The sequence below is a fragment of the Bos grunniens genome, chromosome 24 (genome assembly GCF_055505025.1).
Source record: "Bos grunniens cultivar Pamir isolate PY7600 chromosome 24, Bosgru_T2T1.0, whole genome shotgun sequence".
Taxonomy (NCBI): Eukaryota; Metazoa; Chordata; class Mammalia; order Artiodactyla; family Bovidae; genus Bos; species Bos grunniens.
Genome location: NC_141188.1, coordinates 62,861,383 through 62,880,397, shown reverse-complemented (window position 1 = coordinate 62,880,397; position 19,015 = coordinate 62,861,383). Strand labels below are relative to the sequence as shown.

Here is a 19,015-nt window from a genome sequence, read left to right as displayed (position 1 = left end):
AAGATTAAAGACATTGTGGAACATTACTGAATTTTATGAAATTGGTTAGCAACATTTTTTAATGTTACCTCTAAAGATTTAATCTTTTACAATTCCATAGACATAAAATTGCTCCTTCTTTAAATTACCAGATTATAAACGAGTTCAGCAGGATATCATTTATAAAGGTGACCTTGGGGACAGCGATACAGATCCTAAGAGATGGGTTCACACACCAGCCCGCCCAGGCCCATCTGGTCACCAGTCCTGAACCCCCTGCAGCCAGTTCCTTGCCGTCTAGTTCCACCATCCTACGTTTGCCCTGAGGACTATGACCGCTTCCCAACTTTGCTTTCAGCCTCCCTTCCCTCTGATCCACTCCCCACGGTGCTGCCAGGGTGGTTTTCTGCTGTGGCTTGCTCTACCTCATTCCACTCCAGCCTCAGTCTTTCTGCCGCCCCCTGCCGCCCTTCAACCTGCGCCCTAGGTCCTCAGCTGGTCAGCTGTGGCCTTCAACCCGCCTTTCAGCACCTGCCTCCTCTCACGTGGTGTTCAGCTGTCAGAGTGAGCTCTCGTGCCAACCTGTTCTCACCTGTCTGTGCCCTGGCACACTGTCCTCTGTGAAGGGAACTCTTCACGCTACCTTGCTGCATCTCCTCCCACGTCTGATGCGTTTTTAGCACACTGCACAAAGCAGGAGCTCAAACGATGCTTTCACCAGAAGGAGAAACAAACAAATGAATGCCTACCACTTGGTAGGCACTTATTTGTTGACTGAATAAATGAATGGATCTTAATGGATCTGTTAGGATGGGAACTGCAATATACACGTTTAGGTTAAATTCAGTCTAGAGTAAGTAGCACTGCAAAGGAATTGATATGTTTTTAAATGTGACTGCTTCTGCATGAGAAGGTAACTCATTTCATTAAGGGCAGACTGAGTGGAGAAACACCCCTAATATAGCTGTGCACACTTAAGGAGGTTTATTCCTAAAAATTACAGGACGTTGCTATCTGGTGGCAACCTCTGGTGTTAACACAGATAGTAAGTGCTTTGCTTACAAGCACTATTTCCTGTTCTTTTAATAGTCTCCCACAAATGCTTGTTGACTGAATAAGCAAAAGAAGAACTTCAATTTGTAAAAGTGTTAACTGCTCCGTTGTGTCTGACTCTTTGCAATCCCATGAACTGCAGCCCACGAGGCTCCTCTGTCCATAGGATTCTCCAGGCAAGAATACTAGACTGGGCTGCCACTCCTTTCTACATTAATTTGTAAAGGCCCTTCCTTTTAAGTTTATACACAGTATCTCTGATTTTTCTCAACTGGGTTTTAGATTTAGGAAACCTTATTGGCAACACCTTGAAAAAAATGACCATCAGGGTAAAACTTTTTTCAAAAAAACCCTCAATCCACCAATTACTATTCCATTTCTGCAAACAGGTGAATTCCCTTAAACACCAAAACTATTTCTAAAATCTGACTTTAATGAAATGCATCCTACATATAAGCTAAGCAATTCCTTTTCATCATTTCTTCTTAAAACTGGTTATGTGTGCCCTTGGGGATTCAGTGGTATATCACAGAGTTACAGGACACCTGGCCTGTGCTTCTGGGGGTGTCAGTGTTGCTTAGAAGACTGTGGAGCCTTCACTTTTATATCAAAACTAAAAGAAATGGTAAAAGAGTAGAACACAAAATTAGCATGTAATTTTAGATCAGAAAGGAGACATCACAGAAGTTTATAGATGACTGCAGGCCATATTCCAGACTTCGGGGCGTATGATCTCACTTCTTCTCCCTGTGGATAGGAGACTGTCGAGAGCATGGCAGTGCCCACTTCCCAGCCAAGCTCTCTGAGGACGCACGGCCACAAGTGCTCCTCTCCCTGGGGCGCCTCTGAAGGGACGCTCTCCACACACAGGACTCTCAGAGGGCCAGCTGTCTACCTGCATGTACACACAGCCCACTTCATAAGATGCAAGCAGTATTTGTTGGAAAGGGAGTGGCTTTGTGTTTAAAAGACCTGCTGAAATAATTTTTCAAATTTGAGTTAAAAAAACAAACCAATCTGTCTGAGTTAACACTTTACCCCGACTCTGAGAGAGAGCGACTGTTCAGGCCCAGCTTTCCTGTGGGCTGTGTGGCCAGGGAGGCAGAGAGAAAAGCAGCTTCAATGGCCCTGTCCTGGAAGACACTGCTTCATGCCTTTTCCGCAGCTTTTGTTCCAAACAGGAATGGGTGCCAGATTCCCCAAATTTTAGAAGAATTCCTAAATAACGAATACCCAGACTCCAGGACCAGAAAGACAACTGTTTCTGCTTCCTGGTTTTTGGATATTTCAGTTCCTAGGTGACCTGTTGAGTCTAGAAGGTCAGCTAGCCCACCCAAACTGCCACCTAACTGGTCCCTGGTGTGTCTTTATCTCCCTTACCCTCCTTTCTGAAGAATTAATGCCTTTTCTTTCACCCACTTTGACCCACCACTTCCCCGTGTGCTTTGTGTTTATGACTGAGCTGGTTCTCTTGCCCTCATCCCGCTTCAGAAACAACAAACACGGCTTGATTCCAAGGGAAATTCAACTTCCTGGATCCACTGTTCTCAAGAGTGTGGCGTATTAAACACACTTCATACTCCATTTCCCAGGGAAAAAAGCAGTCCTAGAGATGACGTCCCTCGACTTATTCAATTGATTTATTACTTCACAGCACAAACATGAAAATAACCTTCTGGGAAGAACTTAAAACATTTTAAAATATGCTGTTCACCTAGTGGCCAGAATCAGGACCCTACAGAAAAACGAAAAATTTGACAAAAGTTGCTGGTATATGTTTAAATTTCATCTGCTGTGTCACACATTAATTTCACCTGCTTAAACCACACTTCAAAAACGGTAGGAATATGTCACTAATTGGAAGTAATTCAACGAGGAGCTTGGGTTTTGTTGCAAAGCTGCTACACTATCGATGTGGCGGCCGTGGAGTGAGGTGAGGGGCCCCTGGGCGAGAGGGACTGAGGGCCGCCCAGGTGGCTCCGCTGCTCCCTGGGCCACCAGCACTGGGGGCCTAGACGAGGACGTCAGCCGGGACCAGCCAAGCCACGCCTGGCTGACGTGGTGACTCGAGGGCCAGGTTTTCCTCTCTAGCTGATTGACGGCGGATCTGTACCCAGAAGGAGGTGTGTTTATTTTAGAATCAGAACAGAACACGACCTGCTCCAGAACACAGGACTGGTGGTGGGTTTCGAAGAAGGTGCCGAACAACGGTGAAGACAGTAATCCCAGGGAACAAAGCTTCTGCGACTGGGTGCGCTTGAGTGCACCAGAAAACTCTACAAAATTAACTTTTTTCCTACTAACTTACATGACCTCCTGGCCCACATAGAGAATTTGTTGCCTGACGATCACTCTGTGAGATCTTGCTAAATGCACCAAAATGAGGCAAGCCTACACCTACGTTTTACCCAAGATTAGGGGAGGCATGTGGTCTCTGTTCTAGGGGTATGTGAATCATGGCCTAATTTTACAAGTTTCAAAAATTACATTTTAGTATATATATTTTAGTAAGAAAACTTGTTTATCCTTTTAAATGATAATTGGTTTTAAAGCTTTGGTAACAAAGCTGTGAACAAGCCCTCTCCTTTAATGTCTTAAGAGATGAGACTGCTCACAGAGAACTAGCTAAATACAACAGGACCTTATTCTTCTTTAACTTATGTTATCTCCTAATGTTTATAATTGCAATAATTTTAATACTTTTTATGAAACACCTTACAATCACTGCACTTTATTTTCAAGAAGCCTTAAGAATATAACCTAGGATTACTAGTGTCAGTCACTCAGTCACGTCCAACTCTTTGCCAACCTACGGACTGCAGCCTGCCAGGCTCCTCTGTCCACGGGATTCTCCAGGCAAGAATACTGGGGTGGGTTGCCATTCCTTGTCCAGGGGATCTTCCCTCCAAACCCAGGGATCAAACCTGGGTCTCCTGCATTGCAGGCGGATGGATTCTCACCACCTGCAATAAAATTCTGAACCACAATAAAATTTTAACATAGGCTAGAGTATTTCAACTTATAAAAAATGATTTCTTTTATATTAAAAACATGCTTTGGGGCTCAGTTTGCAGTAATGACTCCGGTATTTTATCATTTGTTTACAGCCACTACTTTTATCAGGAGCTTTCTTTTGATGGTTTAAATGTGTGTAAATACTTACACAGCTACTTAAAATAGTCTCATATGAAATATGAATGAGTTGTTTCTCATATGAAATAACACTAAAATATCAACCCAGAGTTCTCAAACAATGTAACTATTACTTTTTCAATAACACTATCTGTCCAGGACTGCAAAGTTCATACTTTTGTATGTAAAGGATACTTGATACTGCTCATCACCGCCCCCCCTGAAATAAAACCCCAACCACAAACATCTCTTGGTCATGGGACTGCTGGATCAGAAAGACTGGGCATTTTTAACATAAGGAAAATGCCAGGATATAATATCTGGGATTAAAAAAAAAACTATTAAAAAATAATACCAAAAGTAAAGTTTTAAAAGTGGCTCTAGGACTTCCCTGGTGGCCCAGTGGCTAGGACCCTGCATTTTCACTGCCAGAGGCCTGGGTTTAAACCCTGGGGGAAGAACTGAGACCCTGCAAGCCACTGCTGCAGCTCCGGCCACACACCGCCCCCCGCCCCACCCCACAACGCAGAGGCTGCCAGCAGGGCACAGAGGGCAGATGCAGGGAAGGGGTGACATGAGACTCAACAGCGCTGATTTAAAGGCCGGGAGCCCAAGCAAGGGCCTAAGAGAAAGTCTGCTTTTGCAGGACAACATTCACATTGTGCAAAACCTAGTCAAAACTTGAAAAATGTAAACGTCTATCCACATTTTAAACCAGATACTTAAAAACAAAAAAATCAACAGCTAAGAGTTCGGTAACATTAAAGGACAGGTGCAGACAGTAAGAGCAGCACACGGGAGGCTAACCGAGAGGCGGGGTGCACAGGACCCTGTTTAATGAGCCCCCGAGACACACCACACCCCCTCCCAGGATGGGCCGGCTAGCAGCCCCCGGCAGGCTCAGCTGTCAGCACAGCTCCTGTGCTGGAATCAGAGAAGCCTGTGCTTAAGTGACAGGCTTCCTGGATTCTCCTGATCATCAGCCAGAACAGTTGCTCCACATAATCAACATCAGAGCTGACCCCTACGGAGGCCTCGTCACTAATGATGGCCCACATTTAGTGCTCTCGCTAGAGTTCTTACTCCTCCCTCAGATGCTCTGCACGTTTTATTCCATTTCATCCTCACAGCAACACTGTGACTCTGTGCTGTTCTTTCCCTCATTGTACAGATGAGGGAACAGAACAATTAAGGGACTTGGAGCTGGAATCCAACTCCAGATATATTCCCTTCAGAAGCCCACCTCTTACCCACTGTAAAAGGTACTATAAAGTAAAAATAGAATACTTCTGGGACTTCCCTGGTGTTGCAGTGGTTAAGACTGTGCCTCCACTGCAGGGGTCCGGGTTCCATCCCTGGTCGGGGAACTAAAATCACGTGAGCCAGACGGCATGGCAAAAAAAAAAAAAATTCTGTGAATTTTCAGTAAGTATTCCAAAATGCCACAGTCATATACAAGATTACAGTGCTCAAAGTAAAATACTTCATGGCCTAAAGCAAACACACACACACTTACCACATGGCTCGTACACACCTCAACCATGTAAATGTACTCCTGCGATGAAAAATTGTTCATGCTATTCAAAGTGATTTCAAACAGGATGACATTTGTTCCTTTTTAGGAGATGAGAATATATCCTGAGTCTGTAACCAGAGCTCTTTCTTTATTAAGCATAAAACTAATAATCAGAAATGCCGAGACACGAGTGCAAGAACTTCTTACTCTTTGCGCCAAAAACACCTGTAGATGACGCTCCTGCTAGGGAACTGGTTTCGTCCCGTGAGACTGCCACAGCCATGAGGCGTAGAAAGCCTCTGCCACCAAGCTGCCGTCTTCACTGACACAGACCACCTTCTTTTTCAGCACCTCAGCTTCCTTGCCTACCAAATGGGAGAGACTACTTGTTCTGCCAGCATCATTCAACTGAAGCGCATGTCTGGTCTTTAAACAGCAGTGAGACTACATTGCACAGGGACTTGCTACTACCCCACAGCGCCATGGGGATGCCGCTGTTTAATCGGGGTGTGGGGTGCGGGGTGCTGCTGGCTCTTTCAAACTCCTATCAAGCCTGGCTCAGTCTCTGAGTCTCACAGACACCCTGGAAAAAGGTGCGACAGGTGCTGTTAGACTGATGGGAACGAGTGAGGTGGCCACGCGGCTCACGTCCAGTCGCAAGTAGTGTTCGATCCCTTGTGACACCACGGACGGTAGCCCACCAGGCTCCTGTGTCCATGGGACCCCCAGGCAAGAACCCTGCAGTGGGCAGCCGTTCCCTCCAGCAGGGCGTCTTCGCAGTCTCCTGTGTCTCTGCAGGCAGACTCTTGGCCTCTGAGCCACCTTCCCCACTCCCAGCCCAGGGCTTCTTGTTTACTGGTTTCCCACCTCGGCCAACTCAGCAGCGTGGCCCAGCAGCGAGGAGGGATGGAGCAAGAACAACAGAGGCGTCCTCACTCCAAGGAACCCGGCGGAGGGTGCCAGCATCCTGAGCCGGTGACTCACAGGAAGCACGTCTTCGGCCTGAGGCTGGGGGTCACGGCTCGGACCACATACCTTGATCTCCGGGAGCTGCATCACCTCAGGGAAGACTTCGATGCAGTTGGAGTGAGCTGTCACGGTGTGCATGCGCCTGCAGTTCATGATGGTCGTCGGCACGGCCTTCAGTTTATTCCCACTGAGGTCGATCTCTTCAAGTTCCTCCAGTTTCGCCATTTTACTAAAAAAAAGAGAAAATCCAAGGTGGACAAATCACAAAGTAACTAGAAAGAAATTTAAAAAGAAAATACTAATAATAGATAATGAGAACCAAAGGGTAATTTAGTCTGAAGATTCTTTAAAGATTCACTCGGAATCATTTTAACAAATGATTTGTTGAATCACTTTTTCACTACTGTTTTTGAGGATCAAAGTAGTTTAACACCTCTTTTCTTACTACAGGGGCTTCCCTGGTGGCTCAGACAGCAAAGAATCTGCTTGCAATGCAGGAGATGCAAGAAACCCGAGTTCAGAAACCTGAGTTCAATCACTGGGTCAGGAAGATCCCCTGGAGTAGGAAATGGCAACCCACTCCAGCATTCTGGCCTGGAGAATTCCAAGGACAGAGGAGTTTGGTGGGCTACAGTCCATGGGGTCGCAAAGAGCTGGACAGGACTGAGAAACTAACACTTTTCTTACTACAAAACAAAAAGTCTTAGCTTCAACTCTTTAAATTGGCAACAACAAGAAAAACGGATGTCCTTTTTCTACTCTGCGTGTGAATTAAGATATCCTGACAACAATCACTTTGCTATGTGGCTTAGTCTGAACTGCAGTGAAAATCCTACTCGAATTGGTCAAAAGTCTGCATTAATCCAGTATATGTGCTTTAAAGAGCTTAGTTTAAGAGTAGGGTTTCTTTGTACTGGCCCTGAGACCTCAAGGGGATACAGAGGAGAAGCGGGAAGGCTTATATGAAGATATGCTTTCTCCTGAAACCCACTCCCCAAATTCCTCTGACATCACGTGTGATAACGAAGTGGTGCTGAGGAGAATGCTGACGGGCCACCCGGATCACCTCGAGACTGTCTGCGTTAGCGTGTCAGTCACTCAGTCGTGTCGGACTCTTCGAGACCCCACAGACTGTAGCCCACCAGGCTCCTCTGTCCATGGAATTCTCCAGGCAAGAATACTGGAGTGGGTAGTCATTCCCTTCCCCAGGGGATCCACCCCACCCAGGGGTCAAACCCAGGTCTCCTGCATTGCAGGTGGATTCTTTACTGTCTGAGCCACTGAGAGACCTTCTAGCTGAGCCAAATTCTATCTGTACCCAAAGAAATTTCTCTCAACTTCTGCTAAATATCTACAAAGAAAGCACCTTTCTGACTTTACCTTAATAACACACCCTAATATAATTTCCCTGATAGCTCAGCTGCTAAAGAATCCACCTGTAATGCAGGAGACCTGGGTTCGATACCTGGGTTGGGAAGACCCCCTGGAGAAGGGAAAGGCTACCCACTCCAGTATTCTGGCCTGGAGAATTCCATGGACTATACAGTCCATGGGGTCTCAAAAGAGTTGGACACTACTGAGCGACTTTCATGTTGAATATAATTTAACGTTTTTGTTTAAGGATGTCTTTTATTGTTTAATCTTAACCTATAGTCTAGAATTAACATTAGTTACATAAATCAATAATTACAGTAACCAAATAAAGAAAAACTCCAGAGTTAGGGGTTTCCTATATTTTCTGTAAATCTAGAGGGAGAAAGTTCCCCCGCCCCCACCCCCAGCCCCAGATGCATCCATCACTCCTCTGACCCCTTTTCCACCTCGGGTGATGCCGGAGTCTTAATATGCACCACAGTTATTGGTACCTCACCTGCCTGCTGCAGTTTCACTTGTCACAATAAACCATCCAAACAATTTAGCGAGAAACCCTTTATTGCCCTTCTGTTCTCTCTCAAAAATAAACGCTACTTTATTTGATTACTTGAGATATATACAAAAGATACAAGAACTAAGTTTTTACCTGATGAAATCAGATCTTTTAATATCATAAACATTCAACATGGTGTTAGGATACGCTACAAACACCCCTGTGTGTACAGAGTGTGAAGTAATCCATCTCTGACAGCCTGAATTTGTAAGAGATTGTTATTTGAATATGTCACATATTTTGAAAAGAAATGGGAAGAAATCAATAAGCAACAGGCATGAAAAAAGATTCAAAATATGGAAATCAGGCCCAAGGAAGAAAGTGTTAAAGAAATTTCCATGCCTCAACATAGAATGAAGGTGGGAAAAAAACCAAGTTTCTGTATTTAGGGCGGTCACCAGTGGCCTGGGTCACGCGGGGGAACCCTCAGAGCTTGAGGGGATGGCCGTGCTTGGCATCTAACCATCTCAGAGGACGGGGAGCCCTTTCAGGGGTGTTATTCTTATGGGACCACCATGTTTTCTTCTAAAAATTTCACCTCATTCCATAGTAAAAGAAAAATACATAACAATTAAAAAGAAAAAAGAAAGAAAAACTTAAACATTAACATCAAATGATTGGGAGAAAATAAATGTATACTACAAAATAAAGCAATACTAGAAGTCAATGCATATCTGGGCCTCCCCATTTTAGTAAGGGCTTCAACAGACTGCTAACCTTGATGGCCACAGACGGAGGCTGTGCCAGTATTCTGCTTTGGCCCAATGCTAAGCTGCAGTTAACAGCAGAATACCACAGGGGTTAGTGTGTGCTTCTTTGGTGTGTGGATGTGAGTTCTCGGACCTGACTTGTTAAATGGATAAATGCCAGTGACAGAGAAGCAGAGTAAGTCCTCCACGGCAGGCTCAGTGTGCAGATTCATTCAAAGCAAGATACAGTGCTACTGTTTCCCAGATTACAAATTCAAATTAAAATAGACTTAAAAGTGGAATTTTCTGAGAGCCATAAATTATTTCCAGTGTCACAGTTTCTATGATCAAATAAGCCACCACTGCTTTTTATACCATAAACACAAATCCAAAGCTATTAGCTAATTAAGAACCTTCAGGTTCCTAGTTAAGGTTCTAATTCTCACTCGCCATACTGTTAATTTTTTTAATTAATCAAAAGAAAAAACATACCTGTAAATAACATACTTTGTTTCAAAATTGTAAGAATAGTCTAGCAACTGGGTCCTTGGATACATTCATATTAGAAAAATAAACACATTCCTTTTTAGTGGAATGTTGATAATGGCTTATAGAAAAGAGGAATAAGCTTTACACTATTTGGAAACTAAACATTTTTGTTTTTGCCTTTTCATCTATGAAGCCATTTTCAGAAATGCAATGAAGGATGTCACTCTGCAATCTTCTTTTACCTTGCGGGAAAACTCTGAAGTCGGTTGTAGGCCATGTGAAGAACCTTCAGATGGGGGTGTCCGGTTAACAAGGGCACACATTTATCTGTGAGGTTGTTGTTCGTCAAATACAACTCCTGTAAGATGCTGTTGGTCTCCTCTGAAAGTGTGGCTGGAGGGAGGGTTTCCAGTTTGTTTGCAGACGCATTCAGGAATCTCAGGCTACGATGACAAACAACAAAATCATGCTGATAAGCCAGAGCTCCACCCCAGAATTCTCAACAAATCTAGAAGTTTCCTGCCAGATACCCACCATACTGGAAACTGGGTTTAGAAACACGAATTTAAAGATAGGTTTTAGCTTTGGCAGGCATATAGATATATGACTCCACAATCTATACTGAACACAATAATTACCTAAATGTGTTAACTACAAAGAGATAGAGATCAATTTTGTTTGTTTGTTTTTCCTGGTCACACTGTGTGGCTTGCAGGATCTGAGTCCCCTGACCCTTGCCCCTTGCAGTGGAAGCATGGAGTCCTAACCACTGGACTTCCAGGGAATTCCCTAGAAATAAATTTTTATGGAAGTACAAAAGAAAAAGGAAGTCATATTTTATAGCTGGTGGGGAGTAGAAAGGAAAGTGATAAGGTAAAGCTAATATCCTGTCTTAAGAAAGAGAAACACAATTGCCTATTTTAAAATAAAAGTTTTCATAGCAATAAAACAATTAGATGTTAGATCACAATATAACTAAATCACATAGTGACTAAGTCCTTTTCAGCATGCTGTATAAACCATATTTTACTGACATATATTCACAACTGCAAGAGATAATTTGTTCTGTAGTAAAATAATGGAATACTGTATAGTAGTGAAAATGAAGAACTACATGTATCAATAGGATGGATCTAAAAATATGATACTACTAAGAGAATCTAGATAACAGGATACACTGCATGACTCCATAGTTACAGAGTTCAGAATCAGGCAAAACTAATATACAATATTAAAAGTCAGGGAAGGGAGGCAGTGTCTAGAAGATAGCTTCTAATTTTTCCAGTATGATACTGCTCTGGTTCTCACTCTGGGTGCTGGTCACATGAGTGTGTTCACTTTGAAAATGTTTATCAAGTACTATACTTGCAGTAGAAGGAAATGGGCTACTCACTCCAGTCCTCTCACCTGGAGAATGCTATGGACAGAGAGCCTGGCGGGCTACAGTCCATGGGGTTGCAAAGAACGGGACACGAGTGAGCAACTGACACGTTCATACTTATGGTCCCATTTCTGTATTTATATTATACTTTAATAAAGTTTACATGGAAACACGTATTAATATACACTGTCAGTAACCCAAATGACAGTGTGAACAACAGCTAAACTATGAAGAATGTTTTTATACTTGAGATAACTAAAACTGTCAAAAACTGTAATACTTCCTTAGTTACTGTGAAACACAGATAAATAGAAAATGCAAAGCTGGAGAACTGAAACAGAATCCTTGCTGGGATCAGGCTCCCAGTCACTGAAAAGGGAAGCGAAGGGCGGAGCAGGACCTGGGCAGACAGACAACCCTGTTGCATCCTGGTGATCTCCAGCACGGGCGCTCCATCGTGGGGCCACAGTGACTGACCACTGTCCAGCCCACAGGACCCACCTACCACGGTCCCCAAGGCCAAAGCTGCCTTGTTCCCCAACCCCTACCTGGAATGAACCACTATGTTAATGAACCGACTTTCTCTCATTTCAAAACCACCCACGTTTGACACATTCTGCATTCAATTCGGGACTATTTTACCATAACTTAGTTTAAAAAAAGAATAAAATCTTCCTTAAAAAGAAAGACTCTGGAATACCAGGTACAGATATTTTTAATTGAGGATAAAAAGAAGGCTCTGTATTCAGGAGTCACCATCAAGACTGTCGTTCCAATCTTTCAATCCACTAATTCAATACTCTCTGATCTTGCAGCCCCCACACTTACACACACACAAACACTCACACAACTCCATGACATAGCTGAGGAAAAGCAGCTTCCCCCAAATAGAACATTTTCCATTAAAGAAACACATATTCTGTTGACATTTAAAAAAAAAAAAAAAAAGGAAGTTAGAAAAGGGCTGTACAGACCATAAATAGTCATGGGAAATTACAGTCGTGTGTGCTACAGAGAAGAAAATAAAGGTCATTCATGGAGTTTCTGAAATGGTTTTGAACTAGGAAGGAAACCCATTCCAGCACCATAGTTCTTTAAAGCTCTTTTACGACTTTCGTTTTATCACCTGACTTAAATACCCTGTTAGGATTTCTCCAGTGTAGAATTATAAAACATTAAAATGCATTGCCCTAAAACATTTTGGAATAGGGCTAATTGAGAAACTCTGACAATCTCATTAAAACACAATTCTCTAGGAAATATGTAGTTATAAACATATGAAAAGAAAAGAAATTAAGTCATGAATATTTGCATTATTTTTAGGCCAGGAAAAAAAGAAGGAAATTTGTTTTGAAAAAGGAAAAAAGATTGACTAGTGAATGCTCACCTAGAAAACTACTAAAGGAACTTTAAAAATCCTTACAACACGGAAGTGATTTCCAGAAAGACTTGTCCACTCATCTTGTTGAAATGTGCCTGTACTGAAGCTTATACATGCTTTATGGGAAACTGAGGCGGGGGATCCCACATTCCACCCCTCCAGGAAATAAAACTAAGTTGAAACTACATGGCTGGTTTCGAAAGATTGAGTTTTAACTGAATTAAGCCTGACTGAATCATCTTGTTAGTTAATGGTCACAGAGCAAACAACTGGCCTAAAAGCATTTCTGATTATAATCGTCTCAGGGAAATTAAATTCAATGCCCACCCTTCAAGAAATAAACACACCTGTCACACAGCCGCACATTTCAGCAGAAGGCAGATCAAGTTGGTTTAATCGTCTACGTGTTATATCCATCAGAGTGAGCAACTGCTTTAATTCTGTAAAATGTCTCCAGTCTGGATAACAGTTTTACTCAATAAATAGGGTGTAAAACCCTACCCTCCTCTGCTTTCAAAACCTTCCGGAGAGTTAAATTCCTAAAGCACTGAGTTAGGTCTCAACTCCGTATGGTATGGGAGAACGTCCTCAAGCTTCTCCCTTGTAGATTTTTGCAGTAACTGCATAAAAGATTTGTTTAATACGCCATGAAGACTTTGATCCATAGAACCCCCTTCACGACTCAACCCTCTCATAAAGACCCGAGAAAAGCAGTTGCGTGTCATTGCCGTCTTTCGGTAAAGTGCTTCTTCCGATCTCCTGTTTCATCCGATCCCCCCACCGTCCAGAGATGCCCCCGCTCTATTTCACAGAAGACAAACTGAAGCTGAGAAAAGTCAAATTACTTGGCTGCTGTTAAATAGTAATTAGTGGCTGTGTGTGTGTGCGCACGTGGGCTCAGCCATGTCTAACTCTTTTCAACCCCATGGACTATAGCCCGCCAGGCTCCTCTGTCCATGGGATTCTCCAGGCCAGAATACTAGAGTGGGTTGCCATTCCCTTCTCCAGGGGATCTTCCCAATTCAGGGATCTTTGCTATCCTGAGCCACCGGGGAAGCTCCGAAAGACCAGTGTCTCTTTTGCCTCCCACACTGGCAGGCAGGTTCTCTGACACTAACGCCACTTGGGAAATTAGTGACAGAATCAGAAATAAACCCAGATCTCACTGATCTTAAAGACTGAAAGGGGCACTGTTCAGTCGCTCAGTCGTGTATGACTCTGTGCGACCCCACGGACTGCAGCCTGCCAGGCTCCTCTGTCCATGGGATTTGCCAGACAAGAAGAGCGGAGTGGGTAGTCATTCGAGTGGGTAGTCATTCCCTTCTCCAAGGGATCTTTCCGACCCAGAGATCTTTGCCATCTGAGCCATGAGGGAAGCCCCAAGAAAGCCCACGATTACCTAATACAATTCTCCAAAATTTAACTGACAGAAACAGAAATAATAAAACATTTTCCTGAGGACATTTTCATGTCATCTTCCCCCAAAACCCTGGAGGTCAAGCAGAGCACCTGCTGGGCAGTGTGAAGACCACACACACACCATATACACTTCAGACTCCATCCCTAAAATAACGGGACACACGGCACAGCACTCAAACCGTTCCTCAGCAGAGAGTGTGACACTGCAGAGAAAGGACACTCACACAGGATTCCTGCCCTAAAGCATCTGGAGAGCTGCCCACGGCACAGGGGACAAATCCGCTTCCTGGTTCTTGAGCAATCCCTCTGTTCTTCCCTGGCACATTCTGTCCGTCTGTTCTGGCTCCTCTAGGGTTTTCTGTTTTGCTTCTGTTTTTTTTTTTTTTAGTAATTCCCAGCACACCCTTAAATTTTACAGCTAAATTCTGTCCTTGAAACGAAGCATAGGATTGGTGCCACCACAGATCTATGTATTTGCAGGCAGACCAGGTATTCTGCATCCGAATTATTTTTTATGCAGATAGGTACTGTGACTTGTGGTCTATTAAAAATGCAAAAGCTTAAGACCCTAAGCGCAGTGAAATCCTTTTAACTTTTATACAACCCCCTGATTTCTGGCCCTAAAAATCCTTAAGAGGTGTCAAACAAAATACTCTAAATTACTTTTGATGTGTCTACACAACGCAATGCTTTTAACAACTTCATCTATCTTCAAAAGACTGGTAGCTCTTAAAGCAGGGACTTTCAAACTTTTCATTAGTGGCAACTAAGAGTACAACATTTTACATGACCGCCTAGTGAAGATGCAAAATACACACATATAAACTAAAGTTTCTTGCAACAGTATTTAACCTTACTCTGTCTTACACTGATATTTTCTATCCCATTTTTTAAGTGCTGGTAGAAACCCACTAAATTACTACATCCCCACTTACCAGTTTGAAAAAAGGATGCCTATTATTCATTGCATAGCAATGCCGCTTAATAGTGAGACTGCATGGGAAGAGAAAGTACATGCGTACAGCCTAACAGAATGCACACGTTATTATTTGGCAAGGTCTGAAAATGTGCCTGGCTTGGGCAATAAAGATCATAAGCCTACAGGGCAAGGGAACAAAGGTCATACAGATGGAAGACCTGCCGAACAAGAGCTCAAAGAGGATTAACTTTAAAAACTGAGTGTAATTATATTAAGAACCAACACCGAGGCAACGCCGTAAGCTAATCTCAGCCCTTCTCCTGACTCGGCCAGTCACCCCACACACGTCCCCGCTCTGCTCCAGAATCCAACTGAGGACTGCACATTCCATTTCCTTACCGTGCCTCATGCGTCTCCTCTAATCAGTGTAATTTGTTTCAAATGACCTTGACACTTTAAAAAAGTACATTTTGTGGAATGTCTCTCAATTTAGATTTGTTTGATGTTTTATTATCATTAGAATAATGTAATGCACTTCTAGCAAAAACACACAAAAGTGATGTTCTCATTCCGGAAGGTCTGTGATTCTCAACTTTACCTCCCAGATATTCTTATTAATTAGGTCAGGGTAAGGTTTCAATGGAGGAGGGCATGGCAATCCACTCTAGTATTCTTGCCTGGAGAATCCCCTTGGACAGAGGAATCTGGGGGGCTACAGTGGTCCATTGGGTCGCAAAGAGTTGGACATGACTGAATAACTAAGCACAGCACACAGGCTTCAAAAATCTATACAGAATTAAGAATTCTGGTGACTGGCCAAGTTGAGTCAGTAGAAATGAGAAAATGGCCAGAAAAATGCATGTTTAGTAGGTAATCTAGGGGATCCTGAACACCCTTTGAGAAACACTATTTTATTTCACTATGGCTATCAAAACATCAGAACTTCACAAGATAGCTCTCTTCCCTTAGGAAAAATAATACAGGCAATCTAGCTCTTCAAAATGTCAGAAATTTTCTATCTTTGCCAAAAGGCACCAGTTGTCATGGTCAATTGATCACGCTTTCCCACATCTTCTATTCCCTTTTAGTCCCTTTGATATTTACACCCATTCTGTCTGAGTCACTAAAACTTATGGTCTGTAATGTGACTAATATTCTGGGGATATTTTAATAATTACCATGTACTTCATTTGTACATATACACTCTCTCCTCCTTCCCATCCCCTGAAAATACCTTATTTTGCTCCAACCAGGGGGAAAAAACAGACCCTAATCTCCACTTATAACAGGAATCTATAACTCTCCTATAAAGGGCCCCTTGTGGCTTTGTTAATTAGACTTATCTCATCAGAAGCAGTTCTCTGGCCATGACGTAAGAGTGCAAACGCAAAATGGCCCAGGAATCAGCCACCGCCAAGCTCTCAGGAGCAGCAGCAGGACAGCGGCACCTCACCCACCCACCCCGGTGACCCACAGGGACATCACACCACTCCTGTCCATCTGCTGAAGGACACTGATTATCTGAAACTCTTTTGGGGGTTTCCATCAAGAAAATTCTCAACTTCAGTAAGATGGGAGGACTAGGCCAGTTAAGATCCAGATTAGAATACTTGCCAGTTTCCCTCACAGAACCAAGTCCTGTCTTGATCACAAGATACAAAATCACAGTCCACTGATTGGCAAATATGGTCCAACATACTTCACATCTGTCCATAGTTATTGAGCTGCCAGTCAAAAGACACAACATTCAAAGAAAAACATGGAGAGTAAACTCATAAACTTAAATTGCTGATTCACGTCATAAGAATTTTAATACAAGTGGTCTGAAGGTGCTCTGGAAGCACAACCACTGAGCTGGCGTGCTCTAGACCCGTGCTCTGCAACGGGGGACCCACAGCACCGAGAAGCCGTGCACCGCAGCCAAGAGCAGCCTCTGCCCCCCAAACCAGGGAAGAGCCCCAGCAGCAGCGGAGACCCAGCACAGCCAAAAAACAAAAGTATGGGGGAAAACTGGCCTGAAGTTCTCAGAGGAAGCCGAGGATATCACTACAAGTCGTCTAATTTAGATTCCTCTCTCTTCTCCAGTTAACTGCTACCAGGTCAAGAAGATCAAAAGACACCATCCCAAAGCTGTAATATCTCACAGACAACATTATGCAATTAAAACCATGATACTGCATTTTAGCAGCCAGGTTCAGATCTAAAGAAATCTCCCTAGAAAGAGAGTTCAACCTTTTGCTCTCTCCAATAACACATGTTTTTCTGACCTCTCATGAAGCTTCCAAGCACAAGTTCTATTTAGAGAACAAACTAAACCATTTCTAACTTCAGTTCAGTTCAGTTCAGTTGCTCAGTCGTGTCCGACTCTTTGCGACCCCATGAATCGCAGCATGCCAGGCCTCCCTGTCCATCACCAACTCTCGGAGTTCACTCAGACTCACGTCCATCGAGTCAGTGATGCCATCTAGCCATCTCATCCTCTGTCGTCCCCTTCTCCTCCTGCCCCCAATCCCTCCCAGCATCAGAGTCTTTTCCAATGAGTCAACTCTTCACATGAGGTGGCCAAAATACTGGAGTTTCAGCTTTAGCATCAGTCCTTCCAAAGAAATCCCAGGGCTGATCTCCTTCAGAATGGACTGATTGCATCTCCTTGCAGTCCAAGGGACTCTCAAGAGTCTTCTCCAACACCACAGTTCAAAAGCATCAATTCTTCGGCACTCAGCTTTCTTCACAGTCCAACTCTCACATCCATACATGACCACTGGAAAAACCATAGCCTTGACTAGACGGACCTTTGTTGGCAAAGTAATGTCTCTGTTTTTTCATATGCTGTCTAGGTTGGTCATAACTTTCCTTCCAAGGAGTAAGCGTCTTTTAATTTCATGGCTGCAGTCACCATCTGCAGTGATTTTGGAGCCCCAAAAAATAAAGTCTGACACGAAGACTTATATATTCAGGCCTTTTCCTCAGTTACATAACCACAGAACTGGTAACAATAATTTATTACCAGAAAAAAAGAAAGAAAGAAAAAGTGAGTATCTACATATATTTTTAAAGATTTGTACTATGAAGCAAACTGAATAGAAGGAGAACTGAAGCAGTTTCATCGCTGCCTGGAGCCATCTGCCAAATACAAAGCTCTGTATTATACAACAGAAAGCTGCTCTGCATACCAGGAGCCTAAATGAAAACCAACCCTATCATTTACATTCTTCTTTTCCCTCTAACCCCATGTTTTATTAGTTTATTGTGCAGCTATTTTAAACTTGGCATTAGGCTGTAAGTACCTTGAGGATTAGTCATTTTTCAATTTCCTGCAGCACCCAAACCGGTGACATAAACCGACAAGGTCAGTAAGACACCGGCCATCCTGAACCAAGTAAATTAAATCAAATCACAGCTGAAACCACCTGAAGGGGCTTGTGACGACTGTCTCCTAAAAAGCCCTCTTTTAATATTTTAAGCTTCATGTCTTTAGGTTGACCTACTCCCAACAATGTCGGTAGTAGTTTATTCCTTCCCCTCAGACTAATCAAGCCAAATATACTCTATCCCTACATTTTCTTGAATGTAAATTATGCCTCAACGTAAAATCTTAATCTCAATTAAAAACTCTTAAAGTAGGTAGATAAAACCTCAATTACTTAGGTTTTGGAAATGGGATAAGTAGAAAAAAGTACTAACCCTTTAAGAGGCAGTAAATAGTATGGTACAACAGAGGGAATAAAATCAGTATTTTTATCATAACTTCGTATAGCACGTCACCTATAAACATCAACTGAATCACTATGCCGTTGTACACCTTAAGCTAATATAATATTATAAGTCAACCATATTTCAATTTTTAAAAGTTCTGTTTTTCTTGTCTTCCAACGAGTGAGATAATACAAGAACGTCATTCAAAAAAGACCTCATCGACTTCACCCACCCTTTTCATAACCCAGTCTGCCCCAGAGAAAATACAAGAACGTCGTTCAAAGAAGACCTCATCGACTTCACCCACCCTTTTCATAACCCAGTCTGCCCCAGAGAAAATACAAGAACGTCGTTCAAAAAAGACCTCATCGACTTCACCCACCCTTTTCATAACCCAGTCTGCCCCAGAGAAAATACAAGAACGTCGTTCAAAAAAGACTTCATCGACTTCACCCACCCTTTTCA

General features: G+C 43.1%; 1 protein-coding gene across 3 annotated transcripts in view; it reads right to left on the bottom strand.

Annotated features, from left to right (window-relative positions):
* The window catches only part of PHLPP1 (PH domain and leucine rich repeat protein phosphatase 1), a 222,532-nt gene that overhangs the window by 21,306 nt on the left and 182,211 nt on the right, over positions 1-19,015 (bottom strand). For all 3 annotated transcript variants that reach the window (XM_086373714.1, XM_086373715.1, XM_086373716.1), the window contains 2 exons: positions 9,997-10,197; positions 6,716-6,878 (listed from right to left, as the gene is read on the bottom strand). In XM_086373714.1, coding sequence (XP_086229840.1) covers positions 6,716-6,878; positions 9,997-10,197 — 364 coding nt within the window. The remainder of the gene's footprint in view (positions 1-6,715; positions 6,879-9,996; positions 10,198-19,015) is intronic.